Source organism: Dunckerocampus dactyliophorus, chromosome 4 (assembly GCF_027744805.1).
Source record: "Dunckerocampus dactyliophorus isolate RoL2022-P2 chromosome 4, RoL_Ddac_1.1, whole genome shotgun sequence".
In the NCBI taxonomy this organism is placed as follows: Eukaryota; Metazoa; Chordata; class Actinopteri; order Syngnathiformes; family Syngnathidae; genus Dunckerocampus; species Dunckerocampus dactyliophorus.
The window spans coordinates 2,778,733-2,804,553 of NC_072822.1; the positions used below are offsets into that span (position 1 = coordinate 2,778,733).

A 25,821-nucleotide genomic window follows, 5' to 3' on the forward strand; every position below is an offset into this window, starting at 1 on the left:
CTTTGGGAATGAGCGATCGTGTTTAAAAAAACTGATAAATTTGGCATTGAATGACTTAATAACACCACTGAGTGTAACATACGTAAGATTCACACCGACAGCTGAATAGCAACATTTTAAAGCGCATGCAGAGGTAGATAAAGCTGCTGGGTGCAGCTGTTGCCACCTTGTGGGAAAACTACATCAGGAGGTTGCCTCCAGCCACAGCTGATAAGGCCAGTGTTTTTAGACACAAAGCTAATTAGAGACACCGCCGATTTATTTGCTTTTGTAGACGACGCACCCGGGAGCTGTAGGAGACTCAGCAGTTAACTGATGTTCTATGGAGCGTTTACAGTATGTGAAACCACCGCTGTGATTGTGTCAGGCCTTTACATGCATGTTCATACACACAGGTGGGACACGTGCCTCACACACATGAAAAGTGGGAATATCCCCGACACCCCCCTGGTCAGGTCCTAACCCGAATGCTCTTTGATTGCGTATTTGTTATGCAGCAGAGAACAAATGCAGTTGTGGATCTCATGGCCTAAACAATCAATCCTTTCCTTGCGGTCTAAATCCACTGGCTTCAGGCTCCAAAATGGTTAATTGCTGCAAATCAACTAGTCCAACCCACCCCACTTCCTTTCACTCTCACTCACTCACTCATAGCATACAGCTCTCCATCTCTTTTTCTATCTCAGGCATGTTCACATGTGCGCACACACGCACACACACACACACACACACACACACACACACACACACACTCCCCACATGCACGCGTGCCCACGCACACTTCATCCAGAAGCGTGAGGGGCTGCTGCAACCTTCACCTCAGTGAATGTAATACCAGGACTTAATGCATCTCCAAGGGTTTAGGTTGGGGGGGGGAGTTTATCATTTCAAAATCGTTAGTGGAAAAAAAAGGAAGGTGAAAAATTGATCGGGAGTGTGCTAGAAGTTGGGAGTCTTTGTTATCTGGAAAATCCTAATAAATCCTCCGTCTTTACAGCTTAAAGCGCGTGCAGTAATTTGAAGTTCATTAATCCCCTTCCCTTTTTTTCTCTTAAAGAAGAAATGGTAAAGTTGTCTCTCGGTACCTTGAGTTGAAAAGGGAGTTAGGAGGTGGTAGTGGTCTTTTTTTCCCCTTTTTTGTGTTTTTTTTTATCACGCCCCATCCTTTTTTTTTTTTTTTTTGATGAAAAGCGGTTAGCAACTGTGATTATTACGGAACAGATAGTAGAAGCTAGCTTTACAAACCACTGCGGTTCAGAGGAGGACCTAGCAAGCAAAGAAGAGCCCGACCAGCTCTGCTCGCACGCTCACTTTGGTTTGTCCTTAGTCGGTCCACTTCTGTCAGTTACCCCCGCCCCGCCGCCAGCCCGCCGTGACCATGTTGTGCCTTCTCCTGCCAGGCGGTGCGGACCCTCAGCCATCTCAGGAACTCTACCCGATCTACGTGGTCGTGGGCGCTTTGCTGATGCTGGCCCTCGTCGGAGTGGGCATGGTGGCCGCCCGAAAGCGACGCCACGAACACGGGCGCCTCTGGCTCCCCGAAGGCTTCAAGACCACGGAAACCAGCAAAAAGAAAAGACGGGAGCCCGTCGGGGAGGATTCGGTGGGATTAAAGTAAGTTTCTCTTCTGTCACTCTTTTAGATGAAGGGCTAGTTCTGAAGGACAGCGCGGGTGTGACCCATGACCCTTCAAATTTGGGCGAGGGGGGTTTTGCCGGATCATTAATGATAATGATACACGCGGTTGAGGAGCTCTTTAATTGACATGACGGGCAGAGGGGTGGGGAATGGATGTGATCAATGCTTTTGGTTGCCTTTTTCTTTTTTTTTTTAAACCGTTAACACTGCGCGGCTCTGAGGAGATGGAGGAGTTTCACCGGATTCTCTTCTTGGTCACAGGCCGCTGAAAAACACCTCAGACATTTCGCTCATGGACGACGGCCACAATGACTGGGGTGATGATGAGCCCTCGGATGCCAAACGCTTCAGGGTAAGAAACCCCCGTCAAATATGACAAATTCAGACCCATTTATGGAGTTTTTAATATACAACATACACAAATCCAGATGAAAAGGACATACATTGGATTACATGATTTTTTGTGAATTTTCAAATTTTTTTGTTTTTTCCTAACCCTGAACCTCACGTCATCCCCCGCTGCAGCACTTTGACGAGCAAGCTGTCCTGGAGGTGGACGACAAGACGGACAACAGACAGTGGACCCAGCAGCACCTGGACGCCGCCGACCTTCGCATCCCCTCCATCGCGCCCACACCCCCCCAGGGCGAGATCGAGAACGACTGCATGGACGTCAACGTCCGGGGGCCAGGTGGGTGACTTCGGCTCTTGTCGTTAACAATTCTGAGGACTTAGATTGTGATTTAAAAATATATATATAATATATATATTTGAGATTTTTTGAGTTTTTTACTAATCAAAATGTTAATCATAAGTGATGTTGCATTGCATTCAAATCAATAAGAGACTCTCATAAGATTATTTAAATAAAGTCCATTTTGTAAATTGGATTATTATTTATCCGTGCCAAGCTTTTTTATCCATTTGTTTTTGTGAAACTTCCTGCACAAATTTTCATGACATAGTTCAATATGATCAAAAACAGCTTCTCTCTCGTTGAACATTGAACAAGAAAAATCCAGCATTAGCATGTTAGGATGCTTGTTTCCGTATTCAATTTTATCAGGTGAACTTTTAATTGTCTCATTTTCATCCCTTGTATCGCGTGTGGCTGCAATTTAACATGGAAATGAAATGATCATATCTGGCTCACATCTCATCAGATCAGCGTTATATGCAGTCATTTGTTGTGGTTATACTGGATCTTGTTACATTTTGTTCCCTCGGATCAACAGGATGAAACACTACAGTATTAAGATCCTCGATTGTAAGCTTATTGATTTTCAAGGTGGTAAAAGACTGATTAGTCCTGCCCACCAGTCTTAAACATGCTAGTTGGATGTGTGGTTTCATGACAAATTAGAGTCGTATTTTCATTGCTGGTGTGTGATTTGCGCTGGCGTGGGTGCACAAGTGGGAGTTGCTAGAGGCCCAGGTCCTCAGGGTGAGGGATCTTCTTCAAAGCAGCCGGTACCTGGGGGCGGGGTAAGACGCTGATTCCTGATCAGATTCGTCATCGGACCAGCAATGGGCCTCTTTTTTTCCGCCCCTTTTCCTTTTCCACATTTTCCACAAAAAAACAATGAAGGCATGACATTCAAAATCCAATTTTGCAGTAAGTGCTGCATTCCCAGCAGAGAGGCTATGACAAATCAAAGTAATAGGGTTAACAACCTGAGAGCATACTTTTTTTGCCCCCGTCGCGGATCGATGCACTTGAATAGACCAAATCTGCAGGATCTGCGGCTCGCTATCCTTTTGAAGAGGAGAAAAGCTCATCCAAGTCGACGGACTGAGCTGCCTCTCACAGTCAGATATTAAGGTTTTGTGGGGTTTTTTGGCCTCTATCCCCCCAGCTTCACTTTTCTTCTGAAGCTCTGCGGCGCGGGAGCCTTGATCAGAATCCATGATTCGATTTGTTTGTTGCTTTGTTTTGATGGGCCCGCTGCTTTGAAGTGCATCCTGTTGTCTTCCTTCTGCTGAGCGTGCAGTCTTTCACTTTTTTTTCCCACTCTCTCTCTCCCTCGCCCCCTCCCTGTCCAGATGGATTCACACCCCTGATGATTGCGTCCTGCAGTGGCGGCGGCTTAGAAACGGGCAACAGCGAGGAGGAGGAGGACGCCTCGGCCAACGTGATCAACGACTTCATCTACCAGGGAGCCAACCTTCACAACCAGACCGACCGCACGGGCGAGACCGCGCTGCACCTGGCCGCCCGCTACGCCCGCTCCGACGCTGCCAAGCGCTTGCTGGAGGCCAGCGCTGATGCCAACATCCAGGACAACATGGGCAGGACGCCGCTGCACGCGGCCGTGGCAGCTGACGCCCAGGGTGTCTTCCAGGTCAGTGGAGGGTTATATGGGACATGTTGGATTCATACCCCAGACCAGGGGTGTCCAAACTTTTTCCACTGAGGGATGCTTACAGAAAAATTAAAGGATGCATTTTGTACATTAAAGATGCTAAAATCAATTTGCTATAGTTCATTTGATAGATTTCTAGTAAGCTGATGTAAGCTGATGCATATTTAAGCAAATGTTACATATTTTTTGCCTAAATTAAGCATTTTCAAGCAGAAAAACGGCTAAATGAACGAAAATGCAAATATAAGGCATTCAAGGTATGTGGTATTCGACACTGGTCATTAGGTGTCAGCAATGTTACTGTAAAGTTCGGTGAGACAAGCTTTTATTGTAGGTTTGAATTATCTCCCACCAGGCACAATTACCCCTAATATTAACATGGGGTACTGTTGCGGCCATAACCCATGGCAAGGTGAAAGTCATTTCTGAACTGCCAACGTCACATCCTGTCCACCACTCACCCTGCTCCCCTATAGCAACACACATGAGCACGAGTCTTATTTATGTCTGAAATGGCTTATTTACTCTTATCATGTCTAGTACTATACTTTAATACGAGTGTAAAGGTGACTATAGGGGTGTTAGTTCATGTCTAGGGAGCTCTAATAATGTTTAAAACCATATGTAAAAGGTTGTAAACAGATTTTCTATGCTCTAACTACGAAAATATATTCCATTTATAAATGAGGAATCCTGCTTTGTGGAGATGCACTTATCATAGTTGCGTCTGGAACCAATTAACCGCAAAAAATTACTGTACAGTCGTCCGTCGCCACTTTGCGATTTGAATATCGCATCCTCACTCTATCACGGTTTTTCAAAAATTTATGAATGACCACTATTTCATGGCTGACTACGGCCTATTATTAGTTGAAAATATGCATACTAAGTAATTGTTACGTATTCTTGGCCTAAATTATGTGTTTAAGCATGAAAGAAGGGATCCTACTTCTCGGAAATGTATTTATCGTGTGATAGACGAGGGATTACTTTACTGATACTGTCGATGCTTTGGACAGATTCTCATCAGGAACCGCGCCACCGACCTGGACGCCCGCATGCATGACGGCACCACCCCCCTTATCTTGGCTGCCCGGCTGGCGGTGGAGGGCATGGTGGACGAGCTCATCAACTGCCACGCCGACGTCAACGCCATCGATGATTTCGGTAAAGGGCTCAAGTCGCTGGAAAGGATTTCAGCAAATGTAAAATGAATGTCTTCGTCTAATTGGATTGTGTTTGTCCTGTCAGGTAAATCGGCATTACACTGGGCCGCTGCTGTAAATAACGTGGAGGCTGCCATTGTGTTGCTCAAGAGCGGCGCCAACAAGGACATGCAGAACAACAAGGTACTAAAACATTCCCACTTCAGCTGTTCTCATCACCTTTGTGTCATTAATGTGCCGTCTCCTTTCTGTTCCTTTCAGGAGGAGACGCCTCTCTTCCTGGCGGCCAGGGAGGGAAGCTACGAGACCGCCAAGGTCCTCCTGGACCACTTTGCCAACCGAGAGATAACCGACCACATGGATCGCCTTCCAAGAGACATCGCCCAGGAGAGAATGCACCACGACATTGTGAGGCTGATGGACGAGTACAACCTGGTGCGAAGCCCTCCCATGCACGGGGGCTCCCTCAGCACGGCATTGTCGCCCGCTCTCTGCTCGCCCAACGGCTACCTGGGCAACATGAAGCAACCTCAGCCGCAGGGTCAAGGGCTGGGCAAGAAGGCCCGGAAGCCCGGTGCCAAGGGCTGCAAGGACGGCAAGGACATGAAAGCGAAGAAGAAGAACTCACAAGATGGGAAGTCAGGCAACCTCCTGGACAGCTCGGCTGTGCTTTCGCCGGTGGATTCGCTGGCGTCGCCGCACGGCTACGCATCGGATGTGGCGTCCCCTCCCATGATGACGTCGCCGTTCCAGCAGTCGCCGCCCGTGTCGCTCAATCACCTGCAGGCCATGTCTGACACACACCTGGCCGTCAACCACATGGTAATGCCCAGCAAGCAGGAGCTGGCACGCATGCAGTTTGACCCGCTTCCTCCCCGCCTCACCCACCTGCCTGTGTCCAGCTCAGGCGGGCAGGGTGCCATGACGGGCCAGTGCGATTGGCTGTCCAGGATGCATGGCAACATGAGCCAGTTCAACGCCCTGAGAGGAGGAGGAGGCGGCCAGGGAGGCTTGGGAATGATGACCACCCTCCACAATGGCCACCCTGCCGCCAACATGTCTCAGATGATGACATACACGGGGATTCAGAACGCCCGCCTGGGTCCCCAGCCTCACATCATGCAGCAGATGCAGAACCTCCAGCAGCTCCAACAGCAGCAGCAACAAAGCATCCAGCTGCAGAACCAGAGCTCAAACACAAGCAACAGCCAGAACTTCATCAGCAGCGAGCTGAGCTCCCCGGAGCTCCAGCAAGGCAGCAGCACCTCCAGCATCCCCATCCGCACCATCCTGCCCCAGGAGGCCCAGATCATCACCCAGTCTATCCCCAGCACCCAGTACCTCACCCCGCCCTCCCAGCACAGTTACACGGGCAACATGGACAACACCCCAAGCCATCAGGTCCAAGTGCCCGACCACCCCTTTCTGACGCCTTCCCCGGGCTCCCCGGATCAGTGGTCAAGTTCCTCTCCTCACTCCAACATGTCTGACTGGTCGGAGGGCATCTCAAGTCCGCCCACCAGCATGCAGTCTCAGATGGGACACATTCCTGAACAGTTCAAATGAAAAACTCCTATCCATATATTTTTATAAAAAGGGCAAAGCTGTAAACAAGACTTAATAGAACACTTTGTATGCTTTTATACTAACAGCGTGTCATCCATTCTTTTTTTTTTGTTAATTTATTAATGTCTTATTTATATGCCTTGCCTGCCTACAGAAATTTGGGGTCTTCCTTCTTTTCTTTTGTGCTCACACACGGGCTATTTATTTTCTTCCAAGTCACATTTCTCACAAACTTTGTATATATATTTTTTGTATACGAAAATGGCGTTCAAGGGGCATTTCTTAGTAAAGATAATCCAGGTTGGGCACCTCAATTTAAATTTTTAGTTCCTTTTTTTTTTTTTTGTCATTTCCAGACAAGACGGAAAAACGTGAGATGTTGCATCCAGCGGTGATTGATGCTATGTTGTACAGCTTAAGGCCATCTTGGAGATTGGCGGTTAAAAAGACAACTGGCCCTGTTTTGGCCACCGTGTGTATTGTTGTTGTCCGGAGGGAGATAAAGGAAACGTCCCATCTCTCTCTCTCCTATATGTTTCAGCCTACGGCTGCATTCTCTCTTCTCTTTGTAAATACCTGAGGTTGTGCATTTCCCTTGTAAGCAGGATTTTGTTGAAGAAATCTGATGTCTTAAGCATGCATTGTTTTGCCTCTCAAATGTCAAACAGGACAAACTACGTCTTTTACGCTCCCTTATGCATTCATTCATTTGAACCAGGGGTGTCCAAAGTGCGGGCCAGGGGACATTTTTTCCTGCAGCTTTTTTTTTTTATATTTGGCCCTCGGCATATTAAAAAAAAAAAAGAAAATCATTCTCAGCACAAAGCTAAGATGTGTTTTGTTCAGATAGCTGAGCATATATTGAACTACGCTGAATTGGTGTTAGCTTCTTTAATGTACAAAATGTATCAAAAGCCCCCCATCCATTTGCTGTACTAAAACATGTCCTTCAGTGCTGTTTGAGTCACAGCTTCTTTTTTTTATTTAAAACTATTTGTAGTGAAATTGTATATTTTCTGTCATGTACAAAGATATGATTTGCAAAGCCTATATACCGTAGAAACACTTTCCCCTCTTATTTTCCGCCTGTAAACATGTTTCTTGACATAATAAATGGCACCTGTTTGTGTCTTAAAATCTCAAAATTGACACTTGTCTTGCTCTTTAAATCAAATATGAATTATTAGGAATGCAGCGCGTTCACGAACAAATATAGAACTTGAATAGCGTCTCCCTCTAGTGGTGGGATGGTATTATTACCATCTGCCAGAGGTTCAACTGCAACATTCCGTTGCAAGCTAAACATAGAGTAATCGCATATTTGGCAACATTCACCCTCATAACCACATAACTACACTAGTGTAGTGAAGGTAGGTGCTGAAATGTATGCTTTTGCTGTGGCATGAACTGATTAAAGGATAAAGCAGCATGCAAGCAAAACACTTTAAATTAAATCTATATGATGTATGATGAAGTAGAAGGAAATACGTAGTTCTATTTGACCGCATTTTATTATTATAATATATTATTAGCAAGTAAATTGCACAACACCGCAATAACAGAACCAATGTAATAGCAGCGACGAGCAAACTGGAATGCTGATGATTTCATTGTAAATAACAGTACGACAAGTTTAATATGCATGAGTTGTACACTAACCACTTTTTAAAGTGCACGCAGAGGCAGCTGCCGAGTGTTGGCCCCTCATGATACTTCAAATGCAGTTACTGCCATCTTGTGGAGCATCAGGAGGTTGCCTACAGATGTATACCTATCCACATATTACAAGCTATATTGTTTATCATTATTATTGGAACTTTTTTTATTTTTATTGAACAACTGAATGTACGGACAGAAAAAGGCAATCCAAAATTACATATCGACATAAAATAATATAACCTACCTAGATTCAGGACCAGATGAGAATAAAATAAACAGTTAATACAGAAAGTTACAAAAATGAAAAGACTAATACAGTATATAAAATGTAAAAATAATTGCACATCAGAACAAGTCTTGTCTAAATTCTAAAATCTAAACAAAATGAGTTAAATTAAATTAAATAAAGGCCATGACTTAAGAGCTTTCGTATCTTTTGAAATTTTCAATGTTTTACTTAATTTTGTTATGATGAAAAGCGACGGAATCAATCCGGCTACATGACGACGTCAACACTACATCTCCCATGATGCAGCGCACGCCACAACAGTTGAAGTTCAAAGGTCAACCGTGACAGTAAAAATAGGGTGCTCTCTGGCTGGCGGTTCGCTGCATTACTGCGGGAAATTAAGCACCTGTCGGCCGCGGAGCAAGCTTATCGGCCGTCGCCCTCACACAAGACGGATAAAACGTCCCTAAAATGGCCCTCAGCTAATCAGCGGCCGTGCTGGCTGGGTTTTTTTGGACACACAACAACGGCTAGCTTGGAGAGGAGGGGGGGGGCTACCGCTAGCGAGGAGCTCATAGCAACCGCTGCGAGCTAACGTCAGGCTGCTAACATCTTGTCTGTTGGTCGAGATGTTCGTCCAGGAGGAGAAGATCTTTGCGGGCAAAGTGTTGAAAATACACATCTGCACCATGGACGGCGCCGAGTGGCTGGAGGAGATCCCGGAAGACACCACCGTGGAGAAACTGAAGGAGAAGTGCTTGAAACATGTAGGTTTTCACGGTGGGGGTGCTTGTGGTGGTCTCTAGTGTCATCCTTTTTTGGTGCCCCCTCGTCTTGCTGTGCATCCCTGACAGGGTCCTCTTATTTATAGTAGCTAGACCTCTCTATTTATAGGCTGCTAATAGACTGGCATGCTAGCAGCTAACTTACACTCGTTTACATTTTCATGCTAGTTTGACAGTAGTCGGTCCCTTTATGACAGTCAGCCTCAGGTGTGATGTTTGTAGCCTTTTGAGTCTTTGACATGACTCTAGACCTGCACAATCTCATCAGATCCAATGTATGAGCTGTCCACCTTTACAAAGATAATAATAATGCTCAACTTTGAGGTCCTAGGTGTGTACGGTTTTACGAATTTTGTGTTTACCTTTATATCTCACCTTAAAAAGTGTTTATCTTGTACAGTTATTTTGATAGTGTATTAACACACAGGGCCTATTATCCGAGTAGGGTAGATTTTTTAACCTTTTGTATGAGTTAGAATGCAAATTTAAAAGTCCGATTAAAAACACATGTACAAATTTATCAAATAACAAGTTAAATGTACTGAAATACTTATGTCTAGTATTCCCTCTTTTACCGTGATAAATGAATTTTCGTGAAGTAACATTCTACATTAATAAACAAAATATTTTTGTAGTTGGAGCATAGAAAACCCGTTTATGACTTTCTAAATACGATTTTTACCATTATTAGAGGCCTCTAGACATGAAATAACACCCCTGCAGTCACCTTTACACTCATATTACTCAATGTTATTATTGTGCCTGTTGGGAGATCAGTAATTATAAAATGATAGAAGCTTAGCTAGGTGTTACTAGTGACACCTCGAGGCCAGTGTAGACGACAGTTCATCGTCTTGTATCTGTGTTTTAGTTCATTTAGAACAGGGGTGTCCAAACTTTTTCCATCGAGGACCACATCCCAGAAAGTCAAAGGTTGTGGGGGCCACTTTGATACAGTCAAACCTGTCTTAGCGGCCACCTGTATATAACGGCCACCTGCCTATAGCGGCCACTGAAAAATCCCCCGCGTAAAATATACGTGTTATAGACTCTGTGTATAGCGGTCACCTGTCTAACATGGCCAGCAGCCACCCATTTTGTATCCCTTGGTCAATATCTGACCACATATAGCGGCCAAAATACCGACTCAAGCAGAAGCTTCATGCACGAAAAAGTTTAGTTTTTTTTAATCAATGAAGCCGTCGTGTGTAGACTTTAATTACTGAGTCCTAGCTCAGTCACAATCATTCACAAGATCCACACAAACTGTCAATTGTTCCACATAAAAGCTTGTTGCAGACAGTGACACTGTTTATTTTCTGGTGTGAGACAATGTGCACTGTTCAATAGTGTAATGCCGCTTGTTGTCGGGAAGGAGAGACTCACGTCGCCGATGCACTTTAATCACTTTATTAACAGCGGAGAACACTGCAGGACTTTACATCCACGCCAACATAAACACACTTCTCAACTCTCTCGACGCTCACAGTTAGCACTCAGCCTCGCTCTCCTGCTTGTGACGTCGCACCGTCACTTCCTGATGAACTAAAGCTGTAATGACACTCTGCCGTATATATAGTAGCACAGCTTTGTTCTGTGGGTGGTGTAGAATAACAAGCCTAGTTCTTTACAACTTTTATCCGCAGTCCCACAGTGCCCTCTACTGGTCAACATGTAACAGTATAATTATATGTATCTTCTAATCACAGACATGTTAATATGTGCGCGCACAAATTCAAAATGGCCACCAACCTGTCTATAACGGCCACCTGCCTATAGCGGCCACTTTTGCTGTTTCCCTTTAGTGGCCGCTATAGACAGGTTTGACTGTATTTGTATACAGTGGTGTGAAGTGTTTGCACTTTTCCTCATTTCACACTTAAATGTTTCAGATCATCAAACAAATTTAAATATTATTAGTCAATGACAACACAACTGAACACAAAATGCAGTTTTTAAGTGAAACTTTTAATTATTAACGGAGAAAAATAATCAAACCTACAACCTAAACCTAATAACTGGGTCGGCCACCCTTAGCAGCAACAACTGCAATCAAGCGTTTGCCATAACTTGCAATGAGTCTCTTCCAGCGCTGTGGAGGAATTTTGCAGAATTGTTGTTTTTCAGCCACATTGGAGGCTTTTCCTTTTTAAGGTCATGCCACAGCATCTCAATAGGATTCAGGTCAGGACTTGGACTAGGCCACTCCAAAGTCTTCAGCCATTCAGAGGTGGACTTGCTGGTGTGTTTTGGATCATTGTCCTGCTGCAGAACCCAAGTTGCTTTCAGCTTGAGGTCACCAACAGATGGCCGGACATTCTCCTTTAGCAGAATTCATGCTTCCATTCATCACAGCTTCCAGGTCCTGAAGCAGCAAAACAGCCCCAGACCATCACACTACCACCACCATATTTTACTGTGGGTATAATGGTCTTTTTCTGAAATGCGGTGTTACTTTAACGCCAGATATAATGGGGCACACACCTTCTAAAAAGTTCAACTTTTGTCTCGTCAGACCACAGAGTATTTTCCCAAAGGTCTCTAGGATCATCAAGATGTTTTCTGGCAAAATTGAGATGAGCCTTAATGTTGTTTGTGTTCAGCAGTGGTTTTGGTCTTGGAACTCTGCCATGCAAACTTCTTTCTTATGGTGGAGTTATGAGCACTGACCATTGAGGCAAGTGAGGCCTGCAGTTCTTCTTTTGTGACCTCTTGGATGAGTCGTTGATGCGCTCTTGGGGTCATTCTGGTTGGCCAGCCACTCCTGGGAAGGTTCACCACTGTTCCATGTTTTTACCGTTTGTGTATAATGGCTTTCACTGTGGTTTGTTGGAGTCCCAAAACTTTTAGAAATTGCCTTTTCCATACTGATAGATCTCAAACACATTCTTTCTCATTTGTACCTGAATTTTTTTAGCTGTAGGCATGGTTTCTAGCTTTTGAGGATCTTTTGGTCTACTTCACTTTGTCAGGCAGGTCCTATTTAAGTGATTTCTTGATTGAAAACAGGTGTGGCAGTAATCAGCCTGGGTGTGGCTAGAGAAATTGAACTAGTTGTTTTAACAACGAGGCAATCTCTTTTCCACACAGGGCCATGTAGGTTTGGAACTTTTTTCTCCCTTAATAAAAAGTTTCATTTAAAAACAGCATTTTGTGTTTAGTTGTGTTGTCATTGACTAATATTTACATTTGTTTGAAGATCTGAAACATTTAAGTGTGACAAAGATGCAAAAAAAAACCAACTAATATTTGGATCAATTATTCATTTTTAAATGTGGGCGTAGTTTTACTTGTTTTTTACACTTCTCTGAGAATGCTGAGATGCCACCACCTTGTCTTCAAAACGCAGATCATGTGCCAAAAAATGTCATGAAATGTATCAGTTGTGTATACTGCTCTTTCCTCCAGTGTGTCCATGGAAACCTAGAAGACCCCAAGACACTGACCCACCATAAACTCATACATGCTGCTACAGAGCGAGTGCTCAGCGACACAAAAACGGTTGCAGATGAAAGTCTCAAAGACAAAGGTATGAAAGAGGTTCCAATGAGATGATCTACTCTGTGAACGTGCCTCTTTTCCTCCATCCAGATGTTCTGCTGCTCATCAAGAAAAGGCCGCCGCCCACGCCTCCCAAGATGGCAGAAGTGAGCGCGGATGAAAAGGTAGGTCTGATCAACAAAAACACCATTTGGCCCCTTCTAGAAGAAAAACTGCTGATATTTGTCCCCTTCTTGTTTGGTGTCAGAAGAAACAGGACAACAAGGCGCCGGACAAGGACGCCATCATGAAGGCCACCGCCAACCTCAGCACTCGCCACTCGGACCGCACTGTGACGCAGCACAATATCAGAGACGTAAGGCGCTCTGCGCGCGACGTGTACGCTTGCACCAGAACACCAGAACACTAGAACAGTCTTTACTTCAGGATTAAAGACCGTTCAGAACAGCTCAATGGCTACCCACATGTTCACAATTCAGTATTTTTTCTGCAGACAACACATCTCAATCACCCTACAAATTGGTGATCATTTATAAACACGTGATAACAGAGCATAAAATGTACAGTATAACAATACACCGCACAGTCTGTGTGTGCGGCTACAGCAGCGTCAACACATGAATCGTAAGTCAGACGCAAGCATTGCGAATTTTGTGGACGCGGCTTGGAGAAGCGCCTTCTCCGATAGCTAGCCAGGATGACTCTACGGCCTTCAGTGCAGCGCACCACCGCTAGCCGCTTTAGAGGAGATGGATGCGGCGCCGCAGGAGACAGAAGCGAGGTTGTAGCGTAAAGTCCAGGTCGTGACTCCCGATTTCATCTGTCAATCATCTTTCAGTATCATTAATTAGTAGCGGTGCAACGAAATGTCGCAAGATCAAAACGTGACAAGAAAAAAGCAGTCTCACGATAAAACATAAATAAATGACTCACAAACTCATAAATGATAAATGACTGACATGCTGTCAGTGAAACAGGCACCGCCACAAAGCTTTTGTTAATACAGTAATTGAACCTTGCTAACTTACTATTTTCTATGCACACCAGTGTAATGACATGTTTATGCCAGCAGAGGGTGCATCACGGTGCTGAGTGATTTAGTAGGGAGATTGGTTAGCTTTAGCCATGCACCGCTGATTAATAAACAAGCTCAATCATGAGAAGATTCTAGCTTTGAATCTTTTTCTATTGTTTCGCAACCACTTTTACTGGCTCCACAGTGCTCCCTGTCTAGTGTAGCCTTTGCTAGTGGTCCAGATTCCCGCAGGTCTGGTGCCGCCTGTAACACATGCATGCCTGTTTTCCTCGGCTTTCGCCTCCAAACAGGCTGGAAGAGAGTTCACTCTGTGCATTGGTTTCAGCACCTACACAAAAACGGTGTGCGTGTTGTTGAATACATCGCCAAAGAAACAGGAATAGTCTGTTCCAGGGTCAAGCCATGGCCATGATTAGACCATTATTAACTGTACAGGCAACGTTTTAAGTCAGAGTCTTTAATGTAAACAAATATGCAAGTGCAATAAAACTGCACTAAAAATCTGAACGACTCAGGTGACGGAACTCTGACACACTTGTGCTTTCCATTTCATTCTTCTCGTTATTATTGTTGTTGTTGAAATTATTGGCTGTGTTGCACTAAGCAGCCTGGACGGAGACCGTCTAATTCTAATTCTATGCTTCACCATCACAAAAATAAAGCCGAAGTAAAAGCAAAACACACTCTTAATACAGCTGATTAAGCTGACACCAGTTGCACCTCTGAATATTTTCTTTTCCAAATGTTTCGACTAGGGCTTTCCCGATCCCATCTTCGGGATCGGCTGCCGATCCGCTGTATTTTCAAGCTCGGATAATATCGGCTTCCGCCACGAGATTGGACCGATCCGGTTGCCGTATAACATCACGTTAGACGTTGGATACTCGGCTCCAACTACAGCGATAGTTCCCCCTCACTGTGCCCGGACTGCTGTGACATGGTGCGGGAAACTCTCACGGGAAGTGCCGCTGTAACCGCTGGTTGTTTATACTAGGGACCGTCAATAAATTACTATTGCGCTGAAGAGAGTTTTGCAAAACTTTTTTTAAAATCATATTCTAAATCACGCCACAAATTGATCTATAATAAACATGTTGAATGATTAGTCCTACCCTAAAAGTATTTTGCAAGCCCATTCTTTCCAATTTGATCTTTTATTGGATGGACGTTTATTGGGTCTTTTATTGGATTAGGGACCTGACTCACAGAGGTTTGTTACAAAAGCCAAACAATGTTGTTGGTCATGCTGTGTAGCAAAAAAGTTAATTCAGAAATACTTTGGTTGCATTATTTGAATGCTTTGAAGAGCTATTTTTATAACCATATTCAATTCCACAAATTCATGTTTCGAACAAAACTTATTATTAAAAAAACTAAGAAAAGGATCATTGCCGGATCGGATCGGCAAGACTATTAAAAAACAAAAATAGAATCTGATCGGAAGCCAAAAAATGTGGATCGGGACATCCCTAGTTTCGACCACCAAGATATTTATCTCTTTTTTTTTTATCAAAATTTTTATTGAAAGATAATTTTCTGCCTGTTGTCCAGTTTCAGACGGAGCTCAGGAAAATCCTGGTGTCCCTCATCGAAGTTGCCCAGAAGCTTCTGGCCCTCAACCCTGACGCTGTGGAGCTTTTCAAAAAGGCCAACGGTAAGGTCCACATGTGCCCCCCGCCCTACCTAGAAACACCATCAAGACCCTCCCCAGAACTTGTCGCGTCTCCGCTGTCCTTGTAGACATGCTAGACGAGGATGATGAGGATCGCGTGGACGACACGGCCCTCCAGCAGCTCACTGAGATGGGTTTCCCCGAGAGCAGAGCCGTCAAAGCCCTCCGACTAAACCAGTAAGCCACAACCTGTGCCTTGCTTGGTGCTTGAAAAGGGCTGTTGTCTTGGCACCTAAACGTGTCTCACAGGTTGTTAGCATGCAGGAGATATGATGCTAATTTGAAGATCGCTGTGATCAGTAAAGCAAGCTGCTAAGAAATGTCGTATACTGTACCTGTATATTTTTTATTGTCATTTGATTGTGATTTTGTCCATATAGAATATTTTTTCCGACAAGGTGGTGCTCTTGTATGAGGGTTATTATGGTATGAGGGCCATCCTTATGAGTTTGCATGTGTGTTGCTTTGCAGCATGTCAGTGACACAGGCAATGGAATGGCTGATCGAGCACGTGGACGACCCCTCAGTGGACATGCCGCTACCCGGGCAGGACCTTTCTGCTGCAGCCGGAGCCTCCGCCTCTGCAGCCGCCGCCACAGCCTCAGCCACGCCAGGTCCATCTTCCTCAAGCTCCTCCAGAAGCTCCTCCTCCACGCTCCGCCGCACCTTGTCCTCCACAGACGAGAGCAGCAGACAGGACGAGCTGACCGAGATCTTCAAGAGGATTCGCAGGAAAAGGGAGTTTAGGCCCGACTCCAGAGTGTGTTTGCTATTGATGATGATGATTACAGATGAGCGTTGTTTGTAACAATATGTTAACATGGTGACTTTTGCTGTTGCCAGGCGGTGTTTGCACTCATGGAGATGGGTTTTGAGGAAAAGCAGGTGATTGACGCGCTCAAAGTCAACAACAACCAGCAGGACGCAGCGGTAGGTACACCTTGAGGTACACACTTCTGTTGGGCCATAAATGTTCTCTACTTTACAAATCTGTCTTAAGAAACACAAGCACTCAGCGAACACACACATTAGATTATACAGCCAGAGCAGATGGGACAGAATCCATCCGTTTTCTATGCCGCTTATCCTCTCTAGTGTCACAGGTATGCTGGAGCCTATCCCAGCTGACTTCGGGCGAGGGGCGGGGTACAGCCCGGGGCTGGTCGCCAGCCAATGGCAGGGCACATATAGACCAACAACCATTCACACTCACATTTATACCTATGGACAATTCAGAGCCGCCAATTCACCTAACATGCATGTTTTTGGAACGTGGGAGGAAACCGGAGTACCCGGAAAAAGCCCACACATGCACGGGGAGAACATGCAAACTCCACACAGAGATGCCCAACGGAGAATCGAACCCAGATCTACCAGATCTCCTGACTGTCCCAGATAGGAAAGGAGATTATTTAAATCGTACATATGTAGTACTCCACACTGGTCACTAGGGTTCAGTAATGTTGCATTGCGTGATGATTGATGTACCTGTATGTGTATGTATGCCAGGTGCATGTCAGGCTGGCTGCCCAGTACATGAATTAGTGACAAAGATTGTAGTGAGGATGGATGATAGGCTGATGTTGATTTTTTTTTTTTTTTTGTCTTATAGCTTATTATGTGTACTATACTGGGTAATATGAGTGTGAGGGTAACTATAGGGGTGTTATTTTATGTCTAGAGGTCTCTAATAATGTTAAAACCTGTATTTAGAAGGTCACAAACAGGTTTCCTATGCTCTAACTGCCAAAGTGTTCCATTTATTAATATTGAACCCTACTTTGCGGAAATTCACTTATGACGGTGGAGTCTGGAACCAATTGTTGATAGCGACTGTACTCGATAAGAAGAGAAACGAAACCTATTTGAGCTATTCAAATGTTCCTCCTCAAACTTCCGGCACTCGGCAACTCGTGACTCGACTGACATCAGTCACCTGACTGCTGTGTGTCTCGTGTGTTACAGTGTGAGTGGCTGCTGGGAGACAAGAAGCCGTCCCCAGAGGACCTGGACAAAGGCATTGACACCAACAGTCCACTGTTTCAGGCCATCCTGGAGAACCCCGTGGTCCAGCTGGGTTTGACCAACCCCAAGACTCTGCTCGGTATAATAGCATGCGTACCTGGTGCACTCTTTGTTTTGCCTTCTGTGTTTTTTGTGTGTGACAGGTACAACACCTGCACGTGGATGAGCCCATGTGGGGAAATGTAACTGACGTGCACGACTTGTCTTGCCCGTTGCAGCATTTGAGGACATGCTAGAGAACCCCCTGAACAGCACCCAGTGGATGAACGACCCCGAGACCGGACCCGTCATGCTCCAGATATCCAGAATCTTCCAGACTCTCAATCGCACATAGAGGCCATTCTACCCCTTCTCCCCCCTTTTTGTGTGACTGTGGCAGCTGTGTGCGTGTGAGACACGAGTATTGTTGATGCCAGAGATGTTCTACCAATACATGAAATATTTATACAGAAAGACACGTATACAGAGCAGATTTAACATTATTGTTATTATGATTACAGCAGCAATGATACAAAGTTCTATTTACTAGTTTGTTTTTACATTTTAACGACAATTCAAGTCTTTTATATCGTTTTGCCACCTTCAAACACACACACAAAACACCTTTAATGTTTACGCCACACGTTTGTTGCAATATGTCATCATGTCCTTTAAATGTCTCCATCACTGCTGGATGCGCTGCTCTCTATCACTGTACGGCAACATTCAGCACAAATATCACGAGCTGGACACACTTCTGCTGATGGAATGGATGTGAATGAATGAATACTGTCCTTCGGTTTGACGTTTTCCTTTGACGCTAGTGAACGATATTTACATTTGTACGTCGTCACCACGAACCAAAGTGTTACCACTGTGTTTTTTTTTCTTCTCAAATACATGTTTCTGTGCAATAGCAAGCAAGGGTTGACCCTTTAAAGATGAAAAGGGTGTGTAAATGCTATATTATCACAATATTATTACTTTGAGGAGGGCTTGCGTGTGTGCGCGTGCGTGTGTGTTTCTGCCAAGCTTTGGAGGGTTTTATGATGAGCTCTATTTAAAATGCTATGGTATTGATTTGACTTTCTGCTCAGGGAGGCTGAGATTGTGTTTTTTTTTTTCCTGCTTCCTGAAACAAATGGCTTTAAAGAGTCTATCTAGGAGTGTTTTTGTTTTTAATTACCAATCAGATTGCAGCAGGATGTTGACGCTTTCTTAAATGCAATATTGGACAACAGTGAAGGGCGTTTGTTATTTATATGGAAGCCAAACTAATTATTAAAAAATGTGTTATTTATACCATTTTTAGCTACTCTATGAATGTGGAAAAAAAAGGTTTTTATGGACTGGGTGTTCACTGGGCTGACCTTTATCATCAAGGCCGGCTTTGCTTTGTCGTCTGTTCAAATACACACACTCGGGAAAACACATAATGAACGTGTTGCTCGGTTTTCCACGCAGACGAGCAACCTATGCAATATGTTCTCACGGTCTGTCCACTACATCACATGACATCCTGATCACTATTGCATTAAAGTCATTTTTGTGGCTATCAAAACATCTATTCTGATTTTTCTTTCAACTTGATGAGCACATTGGATTAAGTTTGATGAATGAAAATATAAAAATGTATGTTATGTATATTCTAAGAATAATTATGATAGAAATACACCACATAGTGTGCACTCTGCGTGTAAGGAAAGTAATTGTCCAGCAGAGGGAGCCCTCGTTTTTATTGCATTGGGAATTTAAGCAGTAACTTTTTGGCTGCTGCAAAGTAATCTGTCTTTGATAAGTAATCGTCACGCCCAACACAGCCGACCATACGGCTCAAGATATGCGCAGTGGAAGGAGTCTGTCCACCACTACTACTATTTGCCACCCAAGCAAATATTGTACTTTTGATACGGAATACGTGCTGAAAAAAATACTCGCAACCGCTGATTTAATGTTAAACATGTCAAATATAATTATGCCAACACTGTAGCACACTTTCCAACGTGTTACGTTTACTTGCAAATACAGAACGTGAATGTAAAGCAAATGACTGGAAACATTGATTTAAGCATGATTTGTATCCGTTATTAATCTATAGTAACATCAGGGGCGGACCTCCCATTAAGGTAAAATAGGCAATTGCTTTAGGCCCCCAACCAGCACGGGCCAGGGCCACCACTGCCAGCAGCAGCCATATATATTCATGTATAATTATGTTAGCATACTTAACAAATAACAGGACAAAAAAGAAAGCCAACTGAAAGGTAAATTCATATTATATATCTCCCTCTGCCCCACACTAATGGACTGATCCATGATGACGGCCGTAATGCGCCTTTGTGAGAAGCCAAGTGTCGCACACGCACACGTCTGTTGCGATGATGTTGCCACTGGAAACGTTATTCTCTCATTCTGTTAATACTAAATTAATTTGGAGCAAGGTTGTATATTGATAGGGGCCTTTGAGGCTACCTTGTCTGCTTTTTTTGTGTACATAAAAGTAAAAAAGAATATATGAAGAGGGCCCCTGGCTGTGTTCGCCTTAGGCCCCAAAAATGCTAAGTCTACATATAAATGCAATATATTAAATGAATAAACAAATACGTGTTAAACAGTAAATGATACTGCCTAAAAAGTATGGTTATTACTTCTGTTGCCCTTGGTTTTTACTACACAAACAAAGGCATTGTTAGTGTAGTGCAATAGAGAGTCAAACGTGGTGCATTAAAGAGAAAAACTACTTTTATTATTCTTTTCATGACGTCCTGTGACGTCACATGTGCGCGGAGGGCGAGAGGCGGGGCCTTACTTAAAAGCGGCTCTGCGGCTCTTCCCGGCGCACAGACGACGCTCTGTGCAAGCCCGCCTTACAGTCCTCGACTCTCCTGTCCTCCTCTCACCCTCTCGTCGCAATGGCAGCGGTAAGCAGGACTCTCAGGAAAGTGTGTCAACACTCCCGCCATCAACTGTGCCAGCTCCACACGTCCGCCTCGAGGTGAGCACCAGCGCCGCCGCCATCTGCTACACCCTCAATGTGGCGGCATTTTACACACACTTTGTCGCTTCTCGTCGTCGAGCTCTTACTTCTCGCATCTTCTCAGCCTCCTTTTATCTTGTGTGCTCCTCTTAGCAAAATGACCGTTTGTTCGTGACGTTTTTCGGTAGGAAATTCTGCACAAATTTCCCACACTTGTTCCCCGTAATACGATGCGCCTCCTAGCGGCATGCCGGTATCACAGCAAGAGCAGTGTGGCTGATGAAATCGGCTTGAGCGTTTGCACCCTGTTGGAGGCAGAGAGGTGGGGGGGTTTCACGCAGGGGGAGGCGTGCACATACATACATATATACACACATATATATATATATGTACACACGTACTTTTAACATGTAATAAAAAAAGTATATATATATATTTGAATGTACTAAAATGAGAAGCAGCATATTTCCTTGAGTAAACAGTGTTGGGTGTGTCGTTTCAGTCCTCCCAAATATTAGCTCGCCTCAAGGGACTTAACTCAAGTCCTGTGTTTGTACACATGATCCAGTCACAGGGAGTCACAAATGTCATATTAGCGCTTTATAAGTCACACCATGCATCTAAAATGTCATCTGTATGCAAACCCCAGCTCGAACCGCACTGTCAAATTAGTCATACACAACCTGCAAAGTTGCAATTGTGAAGAAAATACTGTAATTTTGCTAATAATGAAGATGGACTTTATTATTTAAAAAAAAGACTTTTGTGAAGGGAAACAACCAAGCAAAGTTTAAAAATATATATATATATTTTTCACCCAAATTAAATTTCCACTCTATTTAATACAAAAATATAATGCACACTGATTTTTAAACTTTTTTCCCTCCACCAAATTAATGTCATTTTTAGTATATATGTATGTGTGGATTTTTTTTCTTCCCAAGGGAAAATTTATTGCAAAGCTATTTTAAAATAATTTGTTTTAAAATATTGTCCTACATTTAATCCCAAAGTCCACCTATTTCTTTGTTTATTTACAAAGCTACGGAAAATGATGACTTTTTGGGGCAAGAGAAGTGCATACGTTTGTGTTAAAAAAAAAAAAGTTGAGAGTTTTGTGTCACCTTTTGAAGGTAGGCGCTGGTGACGTGCTACTTTTTTGCAACACTAAGTGCTGTTGGCAGAACAAAGTGGTTACATCATGGCTGACGGCTCATTGCTCCGCAGTTATTGGTTACCATTCTCTTGTGTCTTCTTATGTAAGAGCAAAAGTTGGCGCTTGGGACGGTTTGGGCCCAAGAAGGCAGCCGTTAGCACGGCCACACAGTAAATCATACTGTACTTAGCTGGCCCTTCTTTTAAAAGCAGCTCTACTTTTTGTCCTCCTCTTTTTACTGCTTGGCTATTTGCATCTGACAGTGTTTAGGCTGGAGTTACTGCAAGCATATGTCTCTGTCAGCTTGAAAGGAGCTAATTTTAGAGACTAGAAGTGGTTCCAGGGTACTTACTGTACTAGAATGCAAATGTAGGAACTTCATCTTAAATGAACATTTGCAAAAATTAGCATCACAGTGTGTTTTTTTGGGGAGGTTTTTGGAAAGGGGAGCGCCGGTATTTCTGTGTCGACTAAAGATGTTGAAAAGACCTCCAGGGGGACAAGGCATCCCGGTGTGCATGTTCACAAATGGTCACTACCATGCACGTTACGAGGAGGAGAGTAGTGGGAAATGAAAGGATGCAACTTTGCCACTTTGATATTTTGTAACCATATGCTAAGAAGTTGTTTATATATTTTTTACGAAAAATAAAACTGCATCTCAGCTTTGTGGTCGAGGTGACAAAGCCTATTGTATCCCCCCCCCCTCCCGTCAACTTTCTTCGAAATAATCTTCATTTTTCTTTTCGAAATATTACGACCTATTTTTATATTCTAACTTTTCCGCCAACCTAATTTTCCAAAAATGACTATTTTGTTTGTTTTTCGTATTAAAAAAAATTGCTCTTTAATATTTCAACTCTATGCCACTAGCATGACATTCATTTCCTCAGGGAGGGAAAAAACCAAACCTTTTAACTTGAGCGTTTATGAAGATTTAAACAGTTTGTTCCTACTTTTGGTTTAGTCAGTCAGGCTACAACACTGCAACGACCTCGGGAAAAGTATGCACTCCAAATCATTATGAAAGTACAAAAAGTTGTATATAATGAATTTTCACATTCCCTCTCTCCAATTAACGTCTGCCCGCTTTGCGGTTCAGCTCAATAAACAGGCTGGCTATAATTGGAACACACGTGTTAGTTTGCTGTCTCAAGAAGTACCACAAAAGCAGACCTGTCAACGAAGAGCGTGTGTCTGTCCCGGTCCGCACAGGCAGGAGGCTGTGGTCATCTCAGGAAAGAAGCTGGCCCGTCAGATCCGGGACGAGGCGCGGGCCGACGTGGACGACTGGATGATGGCCGGACACAGGAGGCCTCATCTCAGCGTGGTTCTGGTCGGAGACAACCCGGCCAGTCACTCCTACGTCCTCAATAAGACTAGAGCGGCCGCCGATGTCGGTGAGAAAACACACACGCTCACGCGCTCACAGATGTGAAGACAAAGCAGAAACAGAAAACGTAACTTTTTGTCTTGGGCCTCCCTCAGGAATCTCCAGCGAGACCATCCTCAAGCATTCCGACATCAGCGAGGAAGAGTTACTGGACCTGATCTTCAAACTCAACACGGACCACCGTGTGGACGGCCTGCTGGTGCAGCTGCCTCTGCCAGGTACACAAAGACTACGTGTGACTACGCGTGCCGTGCAAGACTTGCGCCTGCAAAATGCCAAACGGCATCTCAACCTCTCCTTTGGACCTCCTCCGACAGACCACATTGACGAACGCACCATCTGCAACGCCGTGTCCCCCACCAAGGACGTGGATGGCTTCCACGTGGTCAACGTGGGCCGCATGTGCCTGGATCAGTCCACCATGTTGCCCGCCACTCCGTGGGGGGTGTGGGAGATCATCAAACGCACGGGTGAGCGTGGCATATTCCTCATAAGATATCTGTATTGCATCCTTCTTAACGGGCTGCACGTGTTCCATCTCCAGGTATTTCCACTCTGGGGAAGAACGTGGTGGTGGCGGGGCGCTCCAAGAACGTGGGCATGCCCATCGCCATGTTGCTGCACACGGACGGCCGTCACGAGAGACCGGGAGGTAACGTTACCGCCGTCCACGGCGACGTGCCGCAAGTGTTTGTGTGCCAAATGCTAACTGACACGGACGTGTGTTCCAGGCGACGCCACGGTCACCATCTCGCACCGATACACGCCCAAGGAACAGCTGAGGCAACACACTCAAATAGCTGACATAGTTGTGGCCGCCGCAGGTACCCGACTTGTGGTTATTTCCTGAAACCACCTTAGTCATCGCCTGTTGCGCAACCATCTATCATTCTGACTTCAGGAATTCCCAACCTCATCACCGCGGACATGATCAAGGAGGGAGCGGCCGTGATCGACGTCGGCATAAACCGGGTGCAGGATCCAGTCACTGGAAAAAGCAGACTGGTTGGAGATGTGGATTTTGAAGGTAAGGGCATACTTCCTGTCCTTCATGAGGACGCAAGTACTCTGGGGTTGTTAGCCAAGCTTCATTACTTGTGGAAGCCGAAATTCAGCAAGTGCCTCCTACTGGAATAAAAATGTATTGAACTCCTCCTCGGGGAGCTCGGTGTAGTCGACACACACGCGACTCCAAGTTGCAAATCTTTAGAGTTTTGGTTACTAAATGCGGGCTCGTCATTGTTTGTTCACATTTACTTTTGGGAGGAAAGTGTTAATGATCACGACTCCACTTGTGATTTTCACAATATTTACAATATTTCCTATGGTCGTACTTGATTAACTCGTCACAGGGCAGGTTTTTTTTTTTTTTTTTAATTGGCCCTCGGCGCATTCTATCAGTAATTTCCAAGAATAAAAAAATAGAAAAAATAGTATAAAGCTGAAGTATTAAAGACCGAAAATGTCATTTTTAATAACCATAGCATTATGAGAAACAAGCAAAGAATAAAATTGCAAATTTAGGTTGGGTACAAGATATTTTACTTATTTTTAATATTGGTTAAAAAAAAAATAGCAAAAATTGAAAAACAAGTAAAGTGTAACAGAAGGAGAAAAGGTGAATTCATGCTAATAACATGCTTGTCGCTGGAGATGCAAGCTGTTTTTGTTTTTTTTCTTTTAAATATATAAAAACATCTCTGCATATCTACATGGGTTGGTTTAAAAATGTAAAAGTGGCCCTCGCATCCTTCAATTTTTCAGTATGCGGCCTTGGTGTTAAAAACCGAAGTGAAACTGACTTTGGAGTGGATGTGGTAGACACATGCACGACCATAAATCATGGAACTTATTAACAGTGTAAGATGACAAGATGAACAGATCTCCAAGTCACTGAACGTTTCCGTGCGTGTCTTGTCAGGTGTCCGACAGAAGGCAAGCTTCATCACACCCGTCCCTGGCGGCGTGGGGCCGATGACTGTGGCCATGCTCATGAAGAACACAATCAAAGCAGCCAAGAACGTTCTGCTCTTTCCACCCGAGAGGATCCGCATGGCGGCCGCGTCCTAATGAGCCACTGAGAGGAGTTGAATCTCTGCAACATTCCACCACCTACGACGACTCCACCTCCCATCATCCTCAAATGCTTGGTTTTTTTTGTTGTTTTTCTTAACTTCCTTGCACATGGACTGGACAGAAGACAGCTGTACGGCTGACTTTTCTTGGGTTTTTTTTTACGTTTCCACACATGCAACCATGTTTGGCTGTTACATTCACTCGTGCAGCTGCATGTTATCTGTAACAGGACATTCAGTATTTATCAATTGCGGATGAATTTGGGACTTTTTAACGGGATCATGGGAGTTTTATTTATTCATGGTTACATAATAATATTTAAGCCATGCTCATGGCAGGGCGTGAGGGGCGGCGTTCACCTCAAGGCTGGTAAGCAGTGACAGCAAAGCGGTGCAATTTTGAATTCTGTTTAGCCTCGTTGGGAGCAGGAGTGACAAGGGCTAACTTGATCAGGAATATGTTCTCCAGTAATGCAAGCTTTAAAGATTCACTAATGCCTTTTGTTAAATAAAAAAAGAACTGAAATAAATATTACAACTATGTTCTCAACCTGAGTGCACTTAATTGCAGATAATGATCTTTAGCAAGCTTCAATGTTTG

General features: G+C 44.3%; 4 protein-coding genes across 6 annotated transcripts in view; 3 read left to right on the plus strand and 1 right to left on the minus strand.

Annotated features, from left to right (window-relative positions):
* The window catches only part of LOC129179612 (neurogenic locus notch homolog protein 1-like), a 52,678-nt gene extending 44,824 nt beyond the window's left edge, over positions 1–7,854 (plus strand). For both annotated transcript variants that reach the window (XM_054773061.1, XM_054773062.1), the window contains 7 exons: positions 1,401–1,614; positions 1,900–1,990; positions 2,164–2,329; positions 3,682–3,980; positions 5,021–5,168; positions 5,253–5,350; positions 5,429–7,854. In XM_054773061.1, the coding sequence (XP_054629036.1) occupies positions 1,401–1,614; positions 1,900–1,990; positions 2,164–2,329; positions 3,682–3,980; positions 5,021–5,168; positions 5,253–5,350; positions 5,429–6,733 (2,321 nt within the window). In that variant the 3' untranslated portion in view covers positions 6,734–7,854. The remainder of the gene's footprint in view (positions 1–1,400; positions 1,615–1,899; positions 1,991–2,163; positions 2,330–3,681; positions 3,981–5,020; positions 5,169–5,252; positions 5,351–5,428) is intronic.
* Positions 7,855–8,954: 1,100 nt separating this feature from the next.
* On the plus strand, positions 8,955–19,173 carry ubac1 (UBA domain containing 1). Of its 2 annotated transcripts, none has more exons than XM_054772656.1 (10): positions 8,955–9,388; positions 12,815–12,935; positions 12,998–13,071; positions 13,158–13,262; positions 15,495–15,597; positions 15,684–15,792; positions 16,087–16,375; positions 16,459–16,545; positions 17,581–17,719; positions 17,859–19,173. In XM_054772656.1, exons 1-10 carry the CDS (start codon positions 9,251–9,253, stop codon positions 17,972–17,974), a joined length of 1,281 nt encoding a protein of 426 aa, XP_054628631.1. In that variant the 5' UTR covers positions 8,955–9,250; the 3' UTR covers positions 17,975–19,173. The 2 variants fall into 2 exon arrangements, with proteins under 2 accessions (XP_054628631.1, XP_054628629.1); XM_054772654.1 differs by having other exon boundaries at positions 13,155–13,262; positions 17,859–19,171.
* A 718-nt stretch (positions 19,174–19,891) lies between these two features.
* Positions 19,892–25,821, minus strand: part of LOC129179427 (membrane-associated phosphatidylinositol transfer protein 2-like) — a 72,825-nt gene continuing 66,895 nt past the window's right edge. The window contains exons 28-29 of the transcript XR_008569960.1: positions 22,929–23,356; positions 19,892–20,901 (exon numbers count right to left, since the gene is read on the minus strand). The gene's annotated coding sequence lies outside the window, so the exon portion shown is untranslated. The remainder of the gene's footprint in view (positions 20,902–22,928; positions 23,357–25,821) is intronic.
* Positions 20,448–25,770, plus strand: mthfd2 (methylenetetrahydrofolate dehydrogenase (NADP+ dependent) 2, methenyltetrahydrofolate cyclohydrolase). Its single transcript, XM_054772657.1, has 8 exons — positions 20,448–20,614; positions 22,968–23,152; positions 23,241–23,363; positions 23,463–23,615; positions 23,690–23,797; positions 23,877–23,969; positions 24,047–24,172; positions 25,067–25,770. Exons 1-8 carry the CDS (start codon positions 20,532–20,534, stop codon positions 25,213–25,215), a joined length of 1,020 nt encoding a protein of 339 aa, XP_054628632.1. The 5' UTR covers positions 20,448–20,531; the 3' UTR covers positions 25,216–25,770.